This window comes from Siphateles boraxobius, unplaced genomic scaffold (assembly GCF_051911475.1).
Source record: "Siphateles boraxobius isolate OS27281-9 unplaced genomic scaffold, OSU_SipBor_1 12, whole genome shotgun sequence".
Classification (NCBI taxonomy): Eukaryota; Metazoa; Chordata; class Actinopteri; order Cypriniformes; family Leuciscidae; genus Siphateles; species Siphateles boraxobius.
In genome coordinates this window covers 16,070,684-16,083,178 of record NW_027508722.1, presented here as the reverse complement: position 1 = coordinate 16,083,178, position 12,495 = coordinate 16,070,684, and the positions used below count along the sequence as shown (strand labels likewise).

General features: G+C 43.3%; 1 protein-coding gene across 1 annotated transcript in view; it reads right to left on the bottom strand.

The window, feature by feature from the left end:
- Positions 1 to 12,495, bottom strand: part of LOC143718159 (complement C4-like) — a 106,958-nt gene that overhangs the window by 4,631 nt on the left and 89,832 nt on the right. The window contains exons 31-37 of the mRNA XM_077209233.1: positions 11,243 to 11,302; positions 10,488 to 10,578; positions 10,293 to 10,360; positions 6,361 to 6,464; positions 6,180 to 6,270; positions 5,650 to 5,724; positions 5,446 to 5,555 (exon numbers count right to left, since the gene is read on the bottom strand). Coding sequence (XP_077065348.1) covers positions 5,446 to 5,555; positions 5,650 to 5,724; positions 6,180 to 6,270; positions 6,361 to 6,464; positions 10,293 to 10,360; positions 10,488 to 10,578; positions 11,243 to 11,302 — 599 coding nt within the window. The remainder of the gene's footprint in view (positions 1 to 5,445; positions 5,556 to 5,649; positions 5,725 to 6,179; positions 6,271 to 6,360; positions 6,465 to 10,292; positions 10,361 to 10,487; positions 10,579 to 11,242; positions 11,303 to 12,495) is intronic.

Here is a 12,495-nt window from a genome sequence, read left to right as displayed (position 1 = left end):
TAGAAAGTGTGTTCCCCCCTGTACACGTTACATCACGGGTAGGGATTCTCACGAGTTATGTGTAGCTTGTTTGGGAGTTCAGCATGCCCAGTCGGCTCTCGAGGGAGTCGATTGTGAGCATTGCGAGCGTTTTCCTTTGAGAACTCTGCGCTCGCGGCGATCGCTCTTTGAGGAGAGTGGTTTGTTGCGAGCTCCCCAGGGCTCGGGTCCCGCTTCTGTTGAGGCAGAGCGGCGGCGCTTGACTTGGGGTTCGCAGATGGATCTCACCGGCGAAGCTGAGACGGGCCCCGCCCTATCTCAGCTTTCTCCGGCGGGATCCAGTGCCTCTCACCCGGCTCTGGAAGCACGCGCTGCGGCGGTTACTTCTGCCCGGGTGGAGGCACGCGATGATGTGGAACTTAGATTATCCAGTTCTGAGGATCTGGATGTCGAAAGTTTGGCATCAGAGGAAACTAGCTCACTTCATTATACTGCTGAAGAAGGTTTAATGGATGTGTTATCTCGGGCTGTTGAAAAACTCAGTATTGAATGGCCAGCTGATAAACAAGAATCTAGAAATAAAAGCAAACTAGATGATAGATTTCTCTCTGCACGTCCTCAGCCTTCTCGCCGGTGCTTACCATTCTTCCCAAACCTTCATGCTGAGGTTTCAAAGACCTGGGTTAGACCGGTTTCGAGCAGAATATATACCAATCAATCCAATGCTTATGGTAATATTTTTGGTGCAAAGTCTGCTGGATATGTGACGATGCCGAAGGCGGAGGAGACGCTCGCGAGCTATCTCTCTCCTGCCTCGGCATCTTCGCTTAAAGCACCGGCTCTTCCTTCTAGACCACTGAAAAATACTTCTGTGCTGGTGGGGAAGGCTTACTCGGCGGCTGGGCAGGCGGCTGCATGTTTGCATACAATGGCCATTATGCAGGCTTATCAGGCTGACCTGCTCAAAGATGTGTGTGAGGGGGGAGAAATTTCGGCAGATATGATCAATGAGCTCAGGCAGACTGCTGATCTCACTCTCCGGGCCACCAGGGAAACAGCTAAATCTGTTGGCCGGTCTATGGCAGCCATGGTGGCCACAGAAAGGCATTTATGGTTGAGTCAAACCTCTATGAAAGAAAAAGATAAATCTCTCCTATTAAATGCTCCTGTTTCGCCTGCGGGCCTCTTCGGTGACGCTCTTCACTCTGTCACTGAGAGGTTCCAGGAAGAGAAAAAACAGGCGGCTGCTTTTCATAAGTTTATCCCTCTCAAAGTGCGCGTCACTGGGGCTGCTGAGCGAGGGCAGTCCCAGCCGTCGAGTTCGTCTTCTAAAAGAGCACAGCAGAAGCGGAGTGTCGCGTCTCGTGCCCCCCCGCAGACAAACTGGAGGGACGAGGCGGGGCGCTCTCCGGCGCGGCCTTCTCGGGGCAGGACTGATCTGAGGTCAGTCATTGTCGCCAGGAAGGCCGCGTCGAAAAAGTCCTGACGGGCTGAACGTCAGGACTCTGAGGGTGGTCCCCATCGGGAAAGACTTGAGTTCGCCGTTCAAAAACACGGCGCCCTGTCTTTCTCGATGCCCTCAGGGGTCTGTTCTACTAACCCTGCCTATACAGGGCGTAGAGAGACTCGGCGAGCGATTTCCCGAGGGACGCTCGCCCCCTCCGAGGAGGGTTGTGGAGTGCTCAGACCAGCTGTTTCCTGCCAGTATGTTACAGGGCGCTGTGTCTGTCACTCGGGATGTTCATCCAGAGGCCAGCCTCGAGAGGCTGGTTCCCTTAGTAGAGTTCCTGGCGGAATGGGAAATGCTTCCCAGTGTTTCTCAGTGGGTCCTGAATATTATAAAGAACGGGTACGCTATTCAGTTCAGAACGCGTCCACCTCGGTTCAGAGGGGTTCTGCCCACGGTGGTGGGCCCCGAGCAGGCTCTGGTATTAGAACAGGAGGTAGAAACTCTGCTGCACAAAGGGGCTATAGAACGGGTTCCTCCGCCCAGCAGGGAGTTAGGATACTACAGCCGGTACTTCATCGTTTCGAAAAAAGATGGAGGGCTGCGTCCCATTCTAGATCTGCGTCTCTTAAATCGCACTGTAGGGAAGCTCAAATTCAAGATGCTCACTCTCAAACAGATCGTGTCACAAATCAGATCCGAGGACTGGTTTGTCACGATAGACCTAAAGGACGCCTACTTCCATGTATCCATCCTCCCTCAACACAGGAAGTTCCTGAGGTTCGCTTTCGGGGGCGAAGCGTACCAATATCGGGTTCTTCCGTTTGGCCTAGCACTGTCACCCCGCACGTTCACGAAGTGTATGGATGCAGCTATAGCCCCGCTGAGGCTGCAGGGCATTCGTATTCTGAACTATATAGACGATTGGTTAATTCTAGCTCAATCAGAACAGCAGGCGGTTCGGCACCGAGATGTCGTTCTTGCTCACATCAAGAGGTTGGGGTTGAGGCTCAACGCCAAGAAGAGTGTTCTTTCTCCATTACAGAGAACCACTTTTCTCGGTGTAGTGTGGGATTCGACGACGATGCAGGCACAGTTGTCACCTGCTCGTGTTGCTTCGATTCTCGCCGCAGTAGATCAGGTCAAGCTAGGCCAGTCGTCCACTGTAAAACAGTTCCAGAGACTGTTAGGTCTCATGGCAGCTGCGTCCAACGTGATACCTTTTGGCCTCCTGCACATGAGACCGTTACAGTGGTGGCTCAGAACCAGGGGATTCTCCCCGAGGGGAAATCCGTTTCGCATGATCATGAGTTCGCGACGATGTCTTCGCGCCCTGGTTATGTGGAAAGATCCTCGGTTTCTGTCCCAAGGCCCGGTGTTGGGAGCTCGTTGTCGTCGTGTTATGCTAACGACAGATGCCTCTCTCACGGGGTGGGGGGCGATCATGAGTGGTCGCACAGCTCGGGGTCTGTGGGGGGACCATCACCGTCTATGGCACATAAATTGTCTAGAGATGTTGGCAGTGTTTCAGGCTCTGAAACACTTCCTCCCAGACCTAAGGGGCCACCATGTTCTTGTTCGAACAGACAACACATCGGTGGTCTCTTATATCAACCATCAGGGGGGTCTGCGTTCTCGCCCACTTTACAAACTGGCACGTCAGATTCTCCTATGGTCCCAGGGGAGAATTCTTTCTTTGAGAGCTATTTATCTCCCAGGGTACTTAAATCAGGGGGCAGACATCCTGTCGAGGCAGGGGCCGAGGCCCGGGGAATGGAGTCTTCACCCCGAGGTGGTGGAGCTCCTATGGGAACATTTCGGTCGTGCCGAGGTAGATCTATTTGCTTCCAGAGAGACATCACATTGTCCACTGTGGTTCTCTCTCAGCCTGCCAGCCCCACTGGGGTTGGACGCGATGGTACATCCGTGGCGAGGTCACGTCTGTACGCTTTTCCCCCGATCGCTCTGCTCCCGGGAGTTCTGGAGAGGGTTCGCCGGGACGGGCTCAGTCTTCTGCTAATAGCCCCGTTCTGGCCGGCCCGAGTATGGTTTGCGGACCTAGTGTCTCTCCTCGACGGCTCTCCCCTAGAGATACCGATCAGGAGAGATCTACTCTCTCAGGCGAGTGGGTCGATCTTTCACCCCCGCCCAGAACTATGGAGGCTGTGGGCTTGGCCTCTGAGGGGGCCCAGCTCATAGATTCTGGTCTCTCGACTGAGGTCGTTGAGACCATCCTCCAATCCAGAGCTCCCGCCACAAGGAAGTTATATGCCGCGAGGTGGAAACTTTTCAACTCTTGGTGTGGAGAGCGCCAGCAGGACCCAGTTAACTGCCCGGTTGGTACAGTGCTGGATTTCCTGCAGGACCGGCTCTCCACAGGGTTATCTCACTCCACACTGAAGGTGTATGTGGCGGCCTTAGCTGCTTACCACGACCCTTCGAGTGGAGGTTCTCTCGGGAGACACCCACTTGTATCTCGCTTCCTTCGTGGCGCCTTGAGGCTGAGGCCTGCAGTCCACACGAGGGTACCAGCTTGGGATCTGGCCATCGTCTTGGAAGGTCTCTCCCTAGCTCCTTTCGAGCCCATCGAGGAAGTTTCGGAAAAGTTCCTTACACTAAAGACTATCCTTCTTCTTGCTATCTCGTCTCTAAAAAGAATTGGAGATATTCAAGCACTTTCGGTGGCTCCCTCGTGCCTGGAATTTGCTCCTGGTATGGTAAAAGCTTTTCTCTGTCCGAGACCAGGGTATGTTCCTAAGGTACCAACCACTTCGGTTAGACCTATAGTTCTGCAGGCTTTCTGTCCTCCGCCTTTTTTGACGTCAGACCAGGAGAAACTTAATTTGCTGTGTCCTGTTAGGGCTTTAGATGCGTATGTCCACAGAGCTGCCCTGTGGAGGAAATCAGAACAATTGTTTGTCTGTTTTGGGTCACCTAAGAAGGGGTGTCCAGCATCTAAGCAAAGGATGAGCAAGTTGGTGGTCGAGGCCATCTCGCTTGCTTACGGTTCGGCCCATCAGCCTTCACCTTTGGCTGTAAGGGCTCATTCCACCCGGAGTATGGCTGCTTCTACAGCTCTTCTTTCAGGAGCTTCTCTTCAGGACGTTTGTGATGCGGCAGGCTGGTCCTCACCGCACACTTTCGTCAGATTTTATTCCCTTGACCTTAGCTCCACTCCCGGGGCTCAGGTTCTCTCGTCGGCTTGTGTCTCCTTATGACACACGACGGGGATTTGGTCGTATGGGGATGTGGGTATTGCGTTCCCACTGCGATTACACGCAGCGGTAGTCCCTGAAGGGGAACGTCCCGGGTTACGTATGTACCCCTAGTTCCCCGAAGGGACGGACGCTGCGTGTCCTGCCATACTCTCGGCATCCCCTTGGATCGCTTGCTTCAGTAACATTAGAAGCTGGTGGCTTGTGTATTCAGGGGATATTTATAGCTTCCTGGTCGGTGACGTCACCCGCTGTGACGCTCCATTGACTGATTTCATTCATGCTTCAGACGCGCTACGCTGGGGGGCGTTCCCACTGCGATTACACGCAGCGTCCGTCCCTTCGGGGAACTAGGGTTACATACGTAACCCGGGACGTTTTTGGATATGTACTCCAAATTCATGTTGGTTTCAAATGGTTTTAAAAACTTTTACACCATTTTAAAGAAATGTTTTGATGTAATAACTCAAATATTGTGTTGTAACAACTGAAAAGGCAATATTCTCTCACTCTTTCTCTCTCACACGCACACACACACACACACACACACACACACACACACATTTTCTTTTTTCATAATTTTCTCATAAAAATTTAACATATGAAAAATGAATGTTATATTTTCAGAATTTAGCTCTTTAATAAGATTGTATCTTCATTATATCAAGACAGTTACAACACATTGACATTTTGATATTTTGCTCCCTTATTAAATATTTATCAAATTATATTTATCATGTTATTAACAAGATTAAATGTCACAGTCCGGTAAAATACTGTGCATTTGAAGTGAAATGGAGGAACCGCTTGCCTGGTTCATAGTAATCATAAAATGTAGCAGGAACTGGTTGAAGTAATCCAATGGGCACACTTTGCTTTGCTCCGAATGCTATACAGGTCTCACCTTCATCTATCTGAGGGGTGAGAGACAAGTTTGACTTTTTTTTCTTTTCTTTTTTTTAAATTGGGAGATATAATTAATTATGACTGTGTTTGTGCTCATGTCACCTCATTGAAGTACAACAGCACTCTTCCACGTGTGAGCTCATAGTGAGAAATATATCTGTCCACATGGTCTTTCAGCTGTTGGAGAGAATGTTACAGAAAATAAGAGAAAAGTAGAAACAACAGAAGAAAGCAAAATGCAGAAAGACATTTCATAAGATACAGACAGATAAATATTAAAACAGAGGAAGTCTAGATTATACACTTAGAATAATATATACAATTCTATATAAACAATTAATTAATTATATATATATATATATATATATATATATATATATATATATATATATATATATATATTATCTTATATATTTATTTTTTATATATTATTTTATGTAGTTTAAATAGTTTATTATATATAAATGTAATAAACTATTTAAACCTTTAAAACATTTTTTTTTAAATGAAAACATGCCAACAGCTTAATGAAAATATAATCATTATTTGAATTACTTATTTAAACAATTAATTAAAAATACTTTCAAAATGCCATGTAGGGTCAAAAGTCATTGGATAAGATTATGGCTGACCTTTTCCAGATCTGTACTGATTGCATCAAAGCCACTAAGTAGAGTGATGTCAGCAATGGCCATTCCAGAGAGTTTCCTCCCCTGTGTGTGCCTGTGAGGGGACAGATGATTCTAATAAACCTTTAAAAGAACAGATTATGATTAAGACAACTGATGTTTGTCAGAAGTATCTTTTTCTCACCTGACACAAACTGTATAGACCACATCATTTTGCATGTTTTGCATGGAGTTTCTTCTTTGTCTCTTCTTTGTCTCAGCCTTCTCAGTGACTGACTTGGAGAGATGACCCTTCCCATCTGACTTTTTAGAGTGATCTCCCTTTCGCTCTTCTGACTTTTTAGAGTGATCTTCTCCCTTTCGCTCTTCTGACTTTTTAGAGTGATCTTCTCCCTTTCGCTCTTCTGACTTTTTAGAGTGATCTTCTCCCTTTCGCTCTTCTGACTTTTTAGAGTGATCTTTTCCTTTTCGCTCTTCTGACTTTTTAGAGTGATCTTCTCCCTTTTGCTCTTCTGACTTTTTAGAGTGATCTTTTCCCTTTTGCTCTTCTGACTTTTTAGAGTGATCTTCTCCCTTTCGCTCTTCTGACTTTTTATAGTGATCTTTTCCCTTTCGCTCTTCTGACTCTTTAGAGTGATCTTTTCCTTTTCGCTCTTCTGACTTTTTAGAGTGATCTTCTCCCTTTCGCTCTTCTGACTTTTTAAAGTGATCTTCTCCCTTTCGCTCTTCGGACTTTTTAGAGTGCTCTTTTCCCTTTTGCTCTTCTGACTTTTTAGAGTGATCTTTTCCCTTTCGCTCTTCTGACTTTTTAGAGTGATCTTCTCCCTTTCGCTCTTCTGACTTTTTAGAGTGATCTTTTCCCTTTCGCTCTTCTGACTTTTTAGAGTGATCTTTTCCCTTTCGCTCTTCGGACTTTTTAGAGTGATCTTCTCCCTTTCGCTCTTCTGACTTTTTAGAGTGATCTTTTCCCTTTCGCTCTTCGGACTTTTTAGAGTGATCTTCTCCCTTTCGCTCTTCTGACTTTTTAGAGTGATCTTCTCCCTTTCGCTCTTCTGACTTTTTAGATTGATCTTCTCCCTTTCGCTCTTCTGACTTTTTAGAGTGATCTTTTCCCTTTCGCTCTTCTGACTTTTTAGAGTGATCTTCTCCCTTTCGCTCTTCTGACTTTTTAAAGTGATCTTCTCCCTTTCGCTCTTCTGACTTTTTAGAGTGATCTTTACCCTTTCGCTCTTCTAAATTTTTAGAGTGATCTTTTCCCTTTCGCTCTTCTGACTTTTTAGAGTGATCTTCTCCCTTTCGCTCCTCTGACTTTTTAGAGTGATCTTTTCCCTTTCGCTCTTCTGACTTTTTAGAGTGATCTTTTCCCTTTCGCTCTTCTGACTTTTTAGAGTGATCTTCTCCCTTTCGCTCTTCTGACTTTTTAGAGTGATCTTTTCCCTTTCGCTCTTCGGACTTTTTAGAGTGATCTTCTCCCTTTCGCTCTTCTGACTTTTTAGAGTGATCTTTTCCCGTTCGCTCTTCGGACTTTTTAGAGTGATCTTCTCCCTTTCGCTCTTCTGACTTTTTAGAGTGATCTTTTCCCTTTCGCTCTTCGGACTTTTTAGAGTGATCTTTTCCCTTTCGCTCTTCTGACTTTTTAGAGTGATCTTCTCCCTTTCGCTCTTCTGACTTTTTAGAATGATCTTCTCCCATTCGCTCTTCTGCATTTTTAGAGTGATCTTTTCCTTTTCGCTCTTCTGACTTTTTAGAGTGATCTTTTCCCTTTCGCTCTTCGGACTTTTTAGAGTGATCTTTTCCCTTTCGCTCTTCGGACTTTTTAGAGTGATCTTCTCCCTTTCGCTCTTCTGACTTTTTAGAATGATCTTCTCCCATTCGCTCTTCTGCATTTTTAGAGTGATCTTTTCCTTTTCGCTCTTCTGACTTTTTAGAGTGATCTTTTCCTTTTCGCTCTTCTGACTTTTTAGAGTGATCTTTTCCTTTTCGCTCTTCTGACTTTTTAGAGGGATCTTCTCCCTTTCGCTCTTCTGACTTTTTAGAGTGATCTTTTCCCTTTTGCTCTTCTGAATTTTTAGAGTGATCTTCTCCCTTTCGCTCTTCTGACTTTTTAGGGTGATCTTTTCCCTTTCGCTCTTCGGACTTTTTAGAGTGATCTTTTCCCTTTCGCTCTTCAGACTTTTTAGAGTGATCTTTTCCCTTTCGCTCTTCGGACTTTTTAGAGTGATCTTTTCCTTTTCGCTCTTCTGACTTTTTAGAGTGATCTTCTCCCTTTCGCTCTTCTGACTTTTTAGAGTGATCTTCTCCCTTTCGCTCTTCTGACTTTTTAGAGTGATCTTTTCCCTTTCGCTCTTCTAAATTTTTAGAGTGATCTTCTCCCTTTCGCTCTTCTGACTTTTTAGAGTGATCTTTTCCCTTTCGCTCTTCGGACTTTTTAGAGTGATCTTTTCCCTTTCGCTCTTCTGACTTTTTAGAGTGATCTTCACCCTTTCGCTCTTCTAAATTTTTAGAGTGATCTTCTCCCTTTCGCTCTTCTGACTTTTTAGAGTGATCTTTTCCTTTTCGCTCTTCTGACTTTTTAGAGTGATCTTCTCCCTTTCGCTCTTCTGACTTTTTAGAGTGATCTTTTCCCTTTCGCTCTTCTGACTTTTTAGAGTGATCTTTTCCCTTTCGCTCTTCTGACTTTTTAGAGTGATCTTTTCCCTTTCGCTCTTCTGACTTTTTAGAGTGATCTTTTCCCTTTCGCTCTTCGGACTTTTTAGAGTGATCTCCCTTTCGCTCTTCTGACTTTTTAGAGGGATCTTTTCCCTTTCGCTCTTCTGACTTTTTAGAGTGATCTTTTCCCTTTCGCTCTTCTGACTTTTTAGAGTGATCTCCCTTTCGCTCTTCTGACTTTTTAGAGTGATCTTTTCCCTTTTGCTCTTCGGACTTTTTAGAGTGATCTTTTCCCTTTCGCTCTTCTGACTTTTTAGAGTGATCTTCTCCCTTTCGCTCTTCTGACTTTTTAGAGTGATCTTTTCCCTTTCGCTCTTCTGACTTTTTAGAGTGATCTTCTCCCTTTCGCTCTTCTGACTTTTTAGAGTGATCTTTTCCCTTTCGCTCTTCGGACTTTTTAGAGTGATCTTTTCCCTTTCGCTCTTCTGACTTTTTAGAGTGATCTTTTCCCTTTCGCTCTTCTGACTTTTTAGAGTGGTCTTTTCCTTTTCGCTCTTCTGACTTTTTAGAGTGATCTTCTCCCTTTCGCTCTTCTGACTTTTTAGAGTGATCTTTTCCCTTTTGCTCTTCTAAATTTTTAGAGTGCTCTTTTCCCTTTCGCTCTTCAGACTTTTTATGGTGATCTTTTCCCTTTCGCTCTTCTGACTTTTTAGAGTGATCTTCTCCCTTTCGCTCTTCTGACTTTTTAAAGTGATCTTTTCCCTTTTGCTCTTCAGACTTTTTAGAGTGATCTTTTCCTTTTCGCTCTTCTGACTTTTTAGAGTGATCTTTTCCCTTTCGCTCTACTGACTTTTTAGAGTGATCTCCCTTTCGCTCTTCTGACTTTTTAGAGTGGTCTTTTCCCTTTCGCTCTTCTGACTTTTTAGAGTGATCTTTTCCCTTTCGCTCTTCTGACTTTTTAGAGTGATCTTCTCCTTTTCGCTCTTCTGACTTTTTAGAGTGATCTTTTCCTTTTCGCTCTTCTGACTTTTTAGAGTGATCTTTTCCCTTTCGCTCTACTGACTTTTTAGAGTGATCTCCCTTTCGCTCTTCTGACTTTTTAGAGTGGTCTTTTCCCTTTCGCTCTTCTGACTTTTTAGAGTGATCTTTTCCCTTTCGCTCTTCTGACTTTTTAGAGTGATCTTCTCCTTTTCGCTCTTCTGACTTTTTAGAGAGCTCTTTTCCCTTTCGCTCTTCTAAATTTTTAGAGTGCTCTTTTCCCTTTCGCTCTTCTGACTTTTTAGAGTGATCTTCTCCCTTTCGCTCTTCTGACTTTTTAGAGTGATCTTTTCCCTTTCGTTCTTCTGAATTTTTAGAGTGCTCTTTTCCCTTTCGCTCTTCTGACTTTTTAGAGTGAACTTTTCCTTTTCGCTCTTCTGACTTTTTAGAGTGCTCTTTTCCCTTCTTCCCATCTGACTTTTTAGAGTGCTCTTTTCCCTTCTTCTCTTCTGACTCTTTAGAATGCTCTTTGGAATCAGAAGTTTCTTGTTCTTTAGCTAAAAATAGATTTTTGTAAGAATAATTGCACATTTATTGCACTGTCACATAATAAGTGATAAATGAAAAAAGTTAAATGTAGTTAAAATTAAGTCTCAATTTTGCCTTGGATAATTCATAACTTACTTTTGTATTCCACTTTTCCCTCTACAGTCACATGTATTGACAAATCAGCACAGTTGGAGTCTTCCTTAAGAGCATAATAAGTCTTTGCCACCTGCAGTGAAATAACAAAATTCATATATTTTTCTATTTGAATATATTTTACAATGTAATTTATTCCTGTGATGGCAAAGCAAAAATTTAACAGCAATTACTCCAGTCTTCAGTGTCACATGATCCTCCAGAAATCATTCTAAAATGCTGATTTGGTGCTCAAGAAACATTTCTTATTATGGTAACACTTTAGTTTAGGGTCCAATTCAGACTGTTAACCTTTTGCTCATTAGCATGCATATTACTAGGGTATTAGCTGTTTATTAGTCCTTATAAAGTATGACCATATTCTACATCCTTTAATCTTACCTAATACCTAAACTTAACAACCTTGCTAACTATTAATAAGCAATAATTAGTAGTTTATTGTGACAAAAGTCATAGTTAATAGTTAGTTAATAGTGAGAATTGGACCCTAATCTAAAGTGTGACCCTTATTATTATCAAAGTTGAAAAAAGTTGTGCTGCTCAATAATATTTTTGTGGAAATCGTGATCATTTTTTGATTATGTGATGAATAGAACGTTTTTTTTAAAGAAAAAAAATATTTTGTAACATTACAAATGCCTTTACTGTCGCTTTTGATCAATTTAATGCATCCTTGCTATGTATTTTTCCCCTTAAAACTCGCCCCATTTATGGGTGGAAATATTTAAATTACTTACTTTCAGTTTAAATTTTCCTTCTCCAGAAAGGTGTACATCTATTCCACTTCCGGCTAGTCTCTGGGAAGACAAAAGCGATACGCAGAAAGATAAAGAACTAAAAAATAGGATACTACAGTTACAGTAAGTAATGACGGTCACAGGCATGTTCAGTTTATTTTGGTTATCACTGATCACATGTGTTCCTTTGTTCTAGTTTACCACCACTCATCAGTCACCATGGACACTAACACTTATCATCACAACTGTTCATCTCTGTGTATTTAAGGCTACATCTACACAAAGCCAGAGTTTTCCCTATCCAATGTTTTTTTTCCCTCGTTCTAAAAAAAAATTCCGTAAACACGGCATTGTCTCAAGAAATATCTGCTACACACGAAAGCACTAAAACCGACTTAAAACGATGTAGTATACATGCCAGATCTGTATGTGGCACTGTAATTCTGCCACAGAGATACACTAAAACAGAGAAGAAGACTTGGAGCATGTGCATAAACCTTGCACGCTGTATACAATAATATTAGGCTCAGCAGCTTCTACTTTTCTTCTTTTTTTTTTAACCAAGAACTTTATTGAACAATATGAACAACCATAAATGGCCTGGTACAAAATAGGGATGAGCCACGATATTAGATTAGTTAGCAGACACATAAAGCTTTCCAGAAAGACCCGGCAAAAGTAATCATTCGGAATGTGTCAAATATAGCAAACGATAAAAAAATTTTACTAGCTAAAGGCGTCTCCATGTGGGCAGGGCCTAAGTTCCTGCTTGCATAAAGTTCATTGTCTGGAATTGTTAGTGTTATGTTTGCACGCTGTTTCGTACGTTGGCTATTATCTTTGTAGCCTATGTACTGTATCTAATAAACCTCATCTTATCTTCATCATCGTCTTTCTAGAACTCAGCGGTACAATAACATTTTGTTGAATGTATATTTAAAGTGACACCTGGGAGACAACAGGTCAAATTATCTACTCAATATCATCAGTCTATATCTTTAATATACAGTTTAGGCCCCTATTTATGTAGAAGTAAATGTGTGCAAATGTGTGTGTCATGGTCATGCCACAGGATTTTGGATTTAGGATTTAGGACATTACTTTGAGTTCGATCTTCATTCTCCTTAGCCATTTTGTAACATTTGTGTCAGGTATTTGGGTCACTATCCCAATTATTTCCCACCCTTATTGAACCTACATTAAAAGCACACTATGCAGGAATTCCGTTTTTGTCAAACAGCGACCCCTAGAGT